We start from the raw sequence: 12500 nt of genomic DNA on the forward strand, positions 1-12500 counted from the left end.
GCAGAGAGAGAGCAAGGAGGGAGAGAGAGAGAGAGAGAGAGAGCGAGAGAGAGCGAGAGAGAGAGGGAGAGAGAGAGAGACATACAGGGAGAGGGAGGGAGGATGTTGACGCCTATAGGGTAGAGATCGGAAAATATACAATAGGTGAAGGACACCAAAAAAAACGATGAGAAAGGGTGAGAACAAAGCATGACAGTGACTGAGTGAAAGAGATAAAAAAGAGAGAGCGGAGAAGAGAGAGAGGGAGAAAAAGAGGGATTTTGACGTTTCAAAGCCTTCCCCTATCACAGTGTCTGACACGTTACATACACGGAGCCCTGTCGCCTCGGACCTGACAGCTGCACAAATTGGCTGAAAGAGGTTCCCTGGGCAAGGCCTTTGATCAGGTGTGTGTGTGCGTGTGTGTGTGTGTGTGTGTGTGTGTGTGTGTGTGTGTGTGTGTGTGTGTGTGTGTGTCTATCTGATGTGTTTGTGCATGTTTACGTGTGTGGGTGTGTGTATGTGTGTGTGTATGTGTGTGTGCGTACTGCGTACGTGCTTGTCTGACCCTCTGCGTTGTGTGTGTCTGATTGTGTGTGTGTGGTTGTGGTTGTGTGTGTGTGGGTGTGTGTCATGTCTATGTAGGTGTGTGTGCGTGTCTGCGCCTCTGATAGTGTGTGTGTGTCTGGCTGTTTCATGTGTGCACGTGTCTGTGTGTGGGTGTCTGCACGTCTGTTTGTGTGTGTGTCTACATGTGTATCTCGTACAACCTCTTCACTATGCAAGCTCATGCCGGAATAAAACATAAATTATTCCAGCGGGCTTCAAATGTTGATAGTAAACAACATTTTGAATCAAGGTTATGCATTACCACTCGTGATTCTCAGCCATGCATCCGAAGCAGCCTCGTTGAACACCACAGAGGTACGGACTGTGGGCCTGTACCCAGAGACCTCAGCAAAATAACAATCAGTCAACCGGCATTTGCCGTCCTCAATATCTGTCAGATGACTGGCACAAAATACGAAAGACAAAAAACTAACATTGGCATGTCTATGGGCGGCATGTGGCTCAGGAGGTAGAGCGTGTTGGCTGGTAACCGGAAGGTGGCTAGTTCGATCTCCGGCTCCGGAGTGTCGAAGTGTCCCTGAGCAAGGCCTTTCACCCTTACTGCTCCTGATGATCTGGCTGTTTTACATGGCTGACTCTGCCGTCGGTATGTGAATGTTCGCATGAACGGGTGAATGTGAGGGAGTATTGTAAAGCGCTTTGAGTGGCCACTGGTTCGAAAAGCGCTGTATAAATGCAGTCCATTTTCCATTTACTCTGTCATTATTGTTTTCAGACGAAAAATCCTCAGAGCAAAAAGTGGGTGAATCGGAATATGATTTGCGATTTAGAAAGATTTGAATACAGAGGAGTGTGTGAAAAGGTATTTGTCTATCCCTCCTCTGACGTCATCGCTGAACGACTTCACAGTGTTTTGTGTGCACCGGATGAAATGGCGGCCGATGGCACTGGAATCTTATCATCTCCTTTTACTAGACGCTCTCCTTTGAGCTGCGGATGACAAGCTGGCACTGCTTTCTGCATCACCTAATGCTGCGTGTTAGTGCCTCGTTAGTTTCTTTATTAGCAAGCGCTGCCTCTGTGGCCTGATCACTCTCTTTGTGGCTTTGAGTGTGTGTGTGTGTGTGTGTGTGTGTGTGTGTGTGTGTGTGTGTGTGTGTGTGTGTGTGTGTGTGTGTGTGTGTGTGTGTGTGTGTGCGCGTGTTTGTGTGTGTGCATGAGTGTGTGTGTGTGTGTGTGTGTGTGTGTGTGTGTGTGTGTGTGTGTGTGTGTGTGTGTGTGTGTGTCTTGACTTGTGCATGTGTGTGAGTGTGCAAGTCTGTATGTGTATGTGTGTTTCCTGCCCTATGTATGAGTGTGTGTGTGTGTCTGTGTGTTTCTTAACTTGTGCATGTGTGAGGGCATGTGTGTGTGTGTCTGGGGGTGTCGGTAATTGCGAGCCGGCTGGGGGAAGTACAGGTAATAGATTAATATCAGAGCTAGCACTGGTCCCGCATTGCTGTGTGCTGACAGCCTATCATTATCACAAACACTGCTTCACAGGCAGCCACACACTCCCTCCCATCGTCCGCACACATTCATTCACAAACCCACAAACAAGCACATGCAAGTATTCAAATCATCGTCTACACACACATAAAAACAGCTTCCTCTGTTTTCGCTTTCCTGTTTTTCTCATGAACCGTCACAAACAAAAACCTGTCTCCCCTCCCCTACCTCTTCTGGTGTCAGGATTTCGCTGTTCCAGAATGTTCCCCCTCTTGCCCCCTCTTGCCGCCCCCCGCTCCTCCTAGCCTACAATCTCCATCCTCTGCTTCTTGTAGGACACGTTCTCCGTGCCGCCCCTCAAACACAGAATCATCATCAAGGGCGTGAACTTGGGTTCGCCGTTCGTTGAACCCAAGCTCACGCCCCCTGATTCCCTGCACTCTCACAAGTAGTGACGCGGCTAACACACTGCTAACGATTGACGTGTCACCGGCCCCCGGAGTTCGATATAAAACGACCGTGTCAAAGCAAAGCCCCCGGTCCTCTCTGGAGCAGGCCCTGCCTAGCGGTGCTTCTAGTGGGGGGTGTTTTGACGTGTGCGAGTGGCATGAAAACACAAGGCTGTGGTTTGGGCGGTTTTTGTCTTCCGACTAATGTTTTGTACACTCGTTTTTATTTTGTACTAGTGTACAAAGCAAAAACAGAGGGCATTCAAGCTGCTGGCTCGATGACGTCGTTATCGTCATCGTCATCATCCTGTGTTCTTATTTCGGACCCTTTACGAACTTTATATTTATCTTGACATGAGTAGAAATACCTGACTGCTTTTGGTCGAGGTGAAGCATCACACGCAACACATCCTTATTGACCCCTCTCTCTCTCTCCCCCCTCTCTCGTTCCAGCAGTCCTATGCTCCCCCCCCTGTGCCCATGGCGCCGCCCAGCCCTGGCACCACGGGCCTGGGAGGGGGCCATGGCGGCGGTCCGGCGGAGCAGCTCAGCAAGACCAACCTGTACATCCGAGGGCTGCCGCCGGCCACCTCCGACCAGGACCTCATCAAGCTCTGCCAGCCGTGAGTGCCGCTCGGTGCCGCCGTGTTCTCATCTCTTTGTGTCTGAATGGAAAGTCCCGGCAGGCTATATTGTAAAAGGTGACAGATTACGCCAACCGGTGTCGCGAGGCGGCGTGTCCACCTAGATGTATGACGGATAGATCAGTCTACCAGCCTGCCGAGTGGACTCTAACAAACGTTGCCCTTCTATCCGTTATACTTCTAGGTGGACCTGCCCACTTTACCTTCAAAGGTGCAGTAGGTGAGTTTAGTGAGCTTAATTTGAGTGCTAGCTGTTAAAAAGGGCCTAGCCACCCTCCCCCAGTAAGTGAGTGAAATGCGCTGTTTGAATAGGCTGTGTCATAGTGACTACGCCTTTCTCTAGAGGAGGCTTTATAGTTATCACTTTTGGACCCAGCAGGGCATCTCTTCCCTGATCGGTTTTTGGATTCAATTCAATCAAATTTGAGTCAACCTGACGATACAGGTAGGCTACTGCAGAAACATAGAATCTTGCTTCTCCCGTGACTCGATTGAATTCCCGACTCTGACTGCTACAAGTTCAAATTAAACCAGGTTTGTCATTGCTGACGCTGAATAAGGCGTCCTCAAGAATGTTAGTGGTTGAACATCATTCTGCGCTAAAGGGTTTTAACACCGTTGGAGCTCTGTACTTTATGCTAGCTGTAGCGCCTCAGGTGTTTGGAGTGCCCCTAGTGGACCGACCTGGTAGTGGCCGGTGGCTTGGCGGCAACCAAGCTGCTGCGGTTTCCCAGTCGCCCCCGGGCACACAGCAGAGGGCCTGTGACAAACGAGGGCCAATAAAGGTGTCATTAGAGGGGCAGCCAGTGTGCCAAGCAGCCAGTAACATTTGGGAAAAGGTCAGTAGGGGAGAGTGATGGTTGCACTGGGGAGGGGGAGTGGTGGTGGGGGACGGGGGTTTTGGTGGGAGATGGTGCCAGAGATGGGTGTGTGATGGCTTGATTGTGTGTGTGTGTGTGCTTGCGCGCGTTTGTGTGGGTTTGTGATGCTCACATTATTATTTTTTAAGTGCTTTGTTGAATTTTATAGAAAAGTATAAGACAACAATAAACAAAAAACAAACCCCAAAACAGAAAAGGGCAGTTATTTGGTTACAGTAACGTGTCGGGCATTAGTACAACGATGACAGATGAATGGTACAAGACCATCAGATTCTTGTTAAGGTTAGGTTGCTCCCTGTGGATATATGCCCACGAAAGTAGTCCCATTGTACTTCAACCATGTAATATCTGCAATGCTTACTAAGTTACTAAACGTATAGGAATGTCTAGAAGATACAGGATAACCACTCCTTACAGGCTCATTCTTTATTGAGCCAGACACACATTCAAGCACACAAACACACACGCACAAACAGACAGACACACGCACATAAACACACACCCTCGAGCATAAACGTGCACACACACAGACACACACACCGAACAGACACACAAACAGACAAGGTACTATCTCAATGTCCTTCTCATTCCTACTGTCACCAAGAGTCAACCATTCTGCTTTGCCCCCTTCCCTTATCAATCCATCCACCACCGCACCTAACTCGCGCACACACACACACACACACACACACACACACACACACACACACACACACACACACGCACACACACACACACACACACACACACACACACACACACACACACACACGCACACACACGCACACACACGCACACACACACGCACACACGCACACACACTCACAAACACACTCACGCAAACACACACAAACGTATACATATATGCGCGCACACACGCCAGCACCCCAACCATGTCTTGGTCTCAGTGCCAGTTCCCAGAGTGTCAGCAAAAAGTGCTGTTGTCAGCTGACATTTCCAATCACTCCCCCGACCGCCCAAACTATGGACACACTTTTAATGTCTGGGGACGGCCTGGAACGCTTCTGGAATCCAAAGCAGAGAGCAAGGGCAATTTATCTCCCTCTCTTTTTCTCTCTTCTCTCTCTCTTTCTCTGTCTCTCTCCTTATCTCGCTGTCTCGATCTGTGTGTCTGTCTCTCTCCCTCTGTCACTCTCTCTCTCTCAGTCTCTCTCTCTATCTCTCAGTCTCTCTCTCTCTCTCTCTCTCTCTCTCTCTCTCTCTCTCTCTCTCTCTCTCTCTCTCTCTCTCTCTCTCTCTCTCTTTCTTTTGCTCTGTCTCTCTTTCTCTCTTGCTCTCTGTCTCTCTCTTGCTCTCTGTCTCTCCTTATCTGTCTCTCTTTCGATCTGTCTGTCTGTCTGTCTTTTACTCGCTTTCTCTCACTCCCTCTTTCTCCCTCTCTCTGTCTCTCTCCCTCTCTCTTCCTCTCCCTCTCTCTCTGTCTATCTCTGGCTCTCTTTTTCTCTGTCTCTCTCTCTCTGTCTCTCTCCCTCCCTCTCTCTCTCTCTTTGTCTCAGTCTCCTTCTGTCTCTCTCTTTCTCTATCTTTCTTTCGCCACAAAGTCATCCTCTCCCTCTAATCTGTTGTCTTGCTCACCCTGTTGCTTCATCTGTCTCTCTCTCTTTCTGTCTGTCCATCTATCCCTCTGTCTTTCTGTCCGTCTGTCTCTCATTTCTGTTACCTCTATTTCTCATCTATGGCTTCATATTGTCGGGGTTGCATGATTTCGGACAACTTAATGTTTAAGACAGTTCTGAGGTATTAATTAAATTAAATTGCTTCACAGGTTTATGATGATGAGTTAATCTCGGAAATTCAGAACAGACCGACCCAAGGCATGCTATAAAACACCCTCCGGACAGTGGATTTGGCTTTTTTATTTTCTTACATGATCCGAAGTAAATCTACCTCGTTAGGTTGGTTTGTTAACCGTCTTTCAAGCTAATGGCCTTATATATGTTATTTTAAGTAATCTATGTTTGAAGGAATTTATATTTAGCAGATTCAAAAGAAATGTACCTTTGTAATATTTCGTTTCAAATAATTTTTGGTAATTATTGCAGGGAAGGAAGTGCTTTTCCCATCTGAAAAGATAGCTATCTTTATGAACTTTCAAACTGGCACTTTTTATAAAGTTTCCAACAGGAGCCAAATGAAAATGTCTTATGAATAAATGATAGTATTAATACATGTAATTGGAAACCCTGGAAGGCAACGAGTGTGGCGAATAGAGGTTTAATGAACTTCTTTACGATGGTCTTTTAATTCCAGCCTCGTCGCGCGAGTCAAACCAAACTGTAACTTCTCATGATTCTCTGCTCACTGTTTCGATCATTTTAATACCACGCTGGCTTTCTTACACGCCATCTACCACACACGGACACGCCTCGTGTGAACACGTATGTTAATATCCTCACATTAGGATATCCATTCATAACACGGTGATACGTTTATGAAAGGAAAAAGAGAAAAGTACACCTCGTATCTCCCCCATGCTAGTCTGTTATCTTTAATGCCACTCATTCTGGAATCCGCTTAGCGACTCGCCGTAGCGACTTTCTTTAGGAGCCCTGTTCAGTGTAGCCTTTAAAAAAAAGCAGACAAATGAGAGTCTGGCTACATTCACGGCACATTACATTCTCATCACAGTGAAAGGCTCCAGAATGTCAGCTCCCTTTTCTTCCATACTTTGTGGCTGAAAGATGCTAAAGGACACGTTGGAATGCTAGCGCTTCACAAGAAGCCTCCTCAGTGGATTCCTCTCTTTCTCTCTCTCTCTTTCTCTCTCTAGCTGGTGGTCTGTTTGTTTGTGTGTTTGTGTGTGTGTGTGTGTGTGTGTGTGTGTGTGTGTGTGTGTGTCTCTCTCTGTGTGTGTGTCTCTGTCCGTCTTTCTGTTAGTTTGTCTGTCGGCCTTGGTGTGTGTGTGTGTGTGTGTGTGTGTGTGTGTGTGTGTGTGTGTGTGTGTGTGTGTGTGTGTGTATGTGATCGCACGTCTGTCTGTCTGTCTGTCTGTGTGTGTGTGTGTTTGTGTGTGTGTGTGTGTGTGTGTGTGTGTGTGTACGTGCGCGCGTGTGCAACAAGACAAAATAGCAGAATCCAAATACAGAGGCATACATGTGGACTTGAAACCCTTTCACGTCTTGATGATTTAGGAGACAGATGTATTGGATACAACACAAATGGACACGGTAATAAAAAGCCTACACAAATGAGGTCGCAGCACATGAATGGATGTGATGAATGAACCGTTCACGAAGACAAACACACATACTACAAACAAGTAGTCAGTATCTAAACATTCTTTAATGATGTGAAATCTTTTATCGAATCACTGTTCTTTTGAAATACATTGGAGTCTGAATTTGTTTTTAGCAGCGATTGCAAATGTTTATTGACATGAGACACGTACTAATTGTAAATACATACCTACGAAAACGCAAACCCCAGGGTACCTCGTTACCTCGTTTGATCCGAAAATGTTATTTTGAAAATGGACAGCTTTTCGTGGTGAACTCTTGAAACGAATGCAACAACTCTTTGGGAACCCGCAGTGTACGATGTTTGTCCTCTCCTGGAAAAATAAGCCAATAGGCCATCATTGTCAAATGAAATGAAAAATCAAAATACTTCTTTATTGAGACCAAATGCGGTCAACCACACATTATAATGGCCGAAGCCCGATCCCAAAGTTTAAGCCCTCCAATGAGGGTTAGGAAAATTGGCTTTCGGACATAATTGTCTATTTAACTCCGAACCACTTGGCAGGTGAAATTCTCTGATCGGCTAAGTGTGTGGGATGATTGGGACCCACAATATTTCAGTCATTCATCCCAGGCACTCAATTGGTTCTTGTACTGTGATCGGCGCTAAATAATTGAGTCAAATAGGAACGGACGTAGACAAACCTTATTTGTGGAAGGGTTTAACCGGAAGCCAAGCCAGTGTGTAAACGGAGGGAGGAGATGCAAAGTCCCATGATACCAGGTGCAGCCGACAGAGGGCGTTATTTAAAATCCTAAAGAATTATGGTTCAACTATTATTTCGATAAACCAGCAACAGTGCTCAGCCACTGAATTCCTTGTGCGACAGATTTCCCCGAAACACCAACACCAGGGCAATGGAGCTAACAGCAGGGACTATCACAGACCTCTGTCTCTGGCACCCAGACACAGCTGCCACCACCACCACCACCTGCTGGTAGCCAATAGGGCTTGTCCTGTGCGATATCACATCGCAACGATTGTTGTTTAATAATTCATGTTGAAATGATATGCCATTATGGTGGGAGACGTTGTTGTGTTTTGAAACTGGCAGAGAGTTTCTCATGCGACGCTTGGCAAAAGAGTTTTCATTAGCCAAGGTTATAGTATTGTTTGGCTAGATCATGGATTTTCTTGAGGATTTTTTCCTCTCAAAATATGATATTTTAGTATCGGCAACATTGATTCCTTTCCTAGGAAGAAAGTGAAACAGAAATGACAAAGCAGAACATCTAGGCCTACACAGATGGGTTCTGAGGCAGTAGTGGCTTAGTGCAGGACTAAATTAATTACAAACAAGACCAAGGGGAAATCAAACAGTCAAAATATTGTTCAGGTTGGTTTACAAAGCTACACGGGTACCTTTGCTAGTTGTTTGTTTGCTTGCTTGCTTGTTCCTGTTGTGTCAATTACGCCTCAATACGACTTAAACATATCAACTAGTGAAACAACAGCAAAAAAAAAGAAATGAAAAAGGTTTCCACTAGAGAATCACTTTGGCCGATTAGTTTGTTTGCGTTAATGTGAACCCCTCAGTTTCACTGGTTGATCAGGTTGATAGGTTCATACGCACATAAGTGTGTACGTGTGTGATGATGGCACAATTGAAAAGCAATAGAATAGTGGAGTGCCAAGCCTTACCATCTGCTTCTCTCTCTCTCTCTCTCTTCCACTCTCTTGTGCATGTTTAATGTATTTGAAAAGATTTTCGGAGAGTCTCATGTGACACTGCCATTGGTTCAAGTGCAGGTCAATGATATTTCAACCTGCTCTGGGCAGCTGCTGGAACCATTGAAGACAAAAGCGGGAGCGAGAGAACAAGAAATAAATTAAAAGGAGAGAGAGACGGGAGAAGAACCGTGAGGGCCGGCTCCTAGGATTCAGCTGGACTCAAATCAGAATGAAACCCATTCTGTATTTTTGTAATTCTACCAATCCTCCCTCACCACTCGGGGTCATTTTCCTCACAATAGTGGAATACAGAAGCTGGTTGGGAGAAAATGCAATTTTGCCGTTGAATGACCTTCCCTGTGACCTTTGGGACTGTTGAGATTGGATTGAGGTTGTTTTTCCCCTCCTCACTAATCTCTTGCACGCCTCTCGCTTCCCTCTCTTTTTTATCCGCTGAATTCATGAAGTCCAGCTGCTTGGGTTCTCAAGCTTATTTATAGAACTTTAAACGCGACCGAGTTAGTGCGAGTTAGCACGCGAGTGCGGCACTTCAAAAGACCCGGAAGACAACAACTAGAAGCCACAGAAACAGAACGTCAAGTTACTTTTAATCTTTGTTTTATCTATACATACATTCAGTCTACGTCGGAATTGACATAACTTTCATACGGATTGAAGGTATATATTATCATAACCATTAACATTTAAGGCAATAAGTACATTTGTCAGAAGAAGAGAAACAATATATGTCACTTCAGTAAAGATATTCATAGAAACAAGTGCCAAGCACTTACAATTGTTAGATGAACCCATTCTCTATACAACAAAGATAGCTAGGATAAGATGCTATACGATGCTTAGTATTATTTTTAAGAGCAAGGACGTACAACATATAATAAGTGTGTACATTAATCGCAAGCTTATCATGTAAACATCTACCATACAAATGGTATAAATATAAGCAAATTATACATCCAAAAGCAGTTGAATCACCATAGGCAAGGCAAGGCAAGGCAACTTTATTAATATAGCACTTTTCATACACAAGGCAGACTCAAAGTGCTTCACATATAAACATTGTCATACAATAAAATAAAATAATAGATAAGTAAAAGAAAACATATGCAAGAAATGAGTAAAAATAGAAAGTGCAATGTATTTAAGAGAAAATTAAATTGAAAGTTAAAAAGGCTTTTTAGTAAGTAAAATTTGAAAGTGCAATGTATTTAAGATCAGATCAACAGTCTCTCTGGAACCCAAGTCGGGACTACAACCCGACCTAAAGGAACTTGGTCCTTTCTCTGGAACTCCAATCCAGATTCTAGGACTCTAACCCAGACAGAACTTGGAAACGTCTCCCACGGCTCAGAATTCCACCCACACACAAACTCAGGACTCTAACCCTTATACAAACAAACTCAGGACTCTAACCCTTACTCAGGACTCTAACCCTTATACAAACTCAGGACTCTAACCCTTACACAAATACAAACTCAGGACTCTAACCCTTATACAAACAAACTCAGGACTCTAACCCTTATACAACCTTTCTCTCTGGTATCAGATCATGTATTTTTCTGGTAAAAATAGAAAATAAAGGGAAAGTTAAAAAGGCATTTTAGTAAAATAAAGGTAAAGTATTTAAGATTTAGCAGAAAGCTAAAGCAAACATAAAAGTCTTCAATCTTGTTTTAAAGGTGCTCAGAGTTGGGGCAAGTCTTAAATCCTCAGGGAGTTATTTGTTGCATAGTAACTAAATCCTGCTTTCCCATGTTTCGTGTTTACTCTGGGGATAATTAACAGATTGGTCTCAGAAGATCTTAGTGTTCTAGAAGGCTTATGTAGTGGAAGCATATCAGTTAAATATTTTGGGCCTAAACCATGTAGGGATTTATAGGTTAGCAACATGATTTTAAAATCAATTCTCTGACCTACAGGAAGCCAATGTAACGATTTAAGAATTGGTGTAATATGTTCAAATTTGTTGGTCTTTGTTAAAACTCTAGCAGCAGCATTCTAAACAAGCTGAAGCTTCCTTAGAGTTTGTTTTGGGAGACCTGTAAGGAGACCGTTGCAGTAATCAAGCTTACTAGTGATAAAGGCACATACAAGTTTTTGTAAGTCTTCGGTGGACATGAGCCCTCTAAGTCTTGCTACATTTTTAAGGTGATAATATGCAGATTTTGTAACTGATTTGATGTGACTTTCGAAATGTAAATCAGAATCCATGATAACCCCTAGATTTCTGGCTTTGATTGAGGTTTTCAGGGACAGAGAGTGAAGGTGTTGGGTTACTTTAAGCCTTTCCGTTTTAGCACCAAATACAATTATCTCTGTTTTATCCTCATTTAGCTGAAAGAAATTCCGGCACATCCAGTCTTTCACTTGCTCAATGCACTGGCACAGCAGATCTATGGGCCGATAGTCATTTGGTGAGTCATAGGTTTTATGTCAGTTCATAAATCTGTGGTTCTTAAGCATTCAGGGAGATATTGCACTATTGTTTCATGCCGCCAGAGAACAGCCATATAGCTGAATAGTTTTGGCGAATAATGTTTGATGGCTATCTGCTTGTGGTGGGTGGGCCTGGTTGGCCTAGCAGTGTTGTAGGGGATTAGGAGTCCTGAAACGCAGCCAGGAGGGTGGACCATGCGGAACTTCAAAAACAAACATTTTGGAAGAATAATTGTGGAACGAAATGGAGGGGGGAGGGGGTGAGCCAGCGTAACGATGCCAAGGTTTCGGTATGGAGTGTTTCACTTTATTATTTACTGAACTTTGTTCTTTTGGGCCAGAGATCCAGCCCAGCCTTTAGCACAAGCTGTAGATCGTAGATAGACATCCGATCGTCCACGTTGACACCGGCCAAACACAGATTACGATAATACTCAAGTGTCTCTCGTTGGCAGTTTGAGAAGAGACGAAATCGCCCTGATTCTGGAGATAATTCTCTCCCGGATGAGGCGAGGGTCTCCCCACTGATCTGCCATGGAAACATGGCTTTTGAATTCCGATTTTTCTAGTCGTCGCGGCCACCCAATGCCTCTCGTTCAGCCTCTCGTTCACATTTGTCCGTTGCCAGACGACCTAAAGACGTCAGAATGCGGCGTTGTAACCCAGTTGGCCCTTTGTAATGTGATCTCCATCTTATTTCCATTAGCCTCGAGAATGCTAGGCTGCTCAACATTTAATGTTGTGTTGTGGCATTTCCTGAGCCCGGTAAGTCATTAGGGTAGAGCTGGAGTCAGAGCAGTATCACCTGCATAACAATGAAACAAGGTTCTGCATCTACACATAACGATACCCGCTGGATGCGGGGGTGGATGTTAAGCGAGCTGCATTTCCACCGTCCTTCTCTTAACAATTGGTGTTTCCTTAAAAGAGCTTTTACAACGCACAGGCCTCACATGAACCCCATACGTTAGTATGGCGCTTATAGCGGCAGCGGAGACCTTCGAGAGCTGACAGCCAGCTCACACGGTGAACAGTTGGAACAGTAAGTTGGGTGTTATGCTCAAGGACACCTTGCTCCGTAGTCCCAGGGAGCCCGGATCCAA

The 12500-nt window shown here is 44.9% G+C and overlaps 1 protein-coding gene across 1 annotated transcript in view; it reads left to right on the forward strand.

Moving 5' to 3' along the window:
• The first annotated feature begins 43 nt into the window (after positions 1-43).
• The window catches only part of LOC132459083 (RNA-binding motif, single-stranded-interacting protein 3-like), an 86571-nt gene continuing 74114 nt past the window's right edge, over positions 44-12500 (forward strand). Inside the window, exon 1 of the mRNA XM_060053458.1 lies at positions 44-3109. Within this exon, the coding sequence (XP_059909441.1) occupies positions 2967-3109 (143 nt within the window). The 5' untranslated portion in view covers positions 44-2966. The remainder of the gene's footprint in view (positions 3110-12500) is intronic.

The sequence above is a fragment of the Gadus macrocephalus genome, chromosome 6, assembly GCF_031168955.1.
Source record: "Gadus macrocephalus chromosome 6, ASM3116895v1".
In the NCBI taxonomy this organism is placed as follows: domain Eukaryota; kingdom Metazoa; phylum Chordata; class Actinopteri; order Gadiformes; family Gadidae; genus Gadus; species Gadus macrocephalus.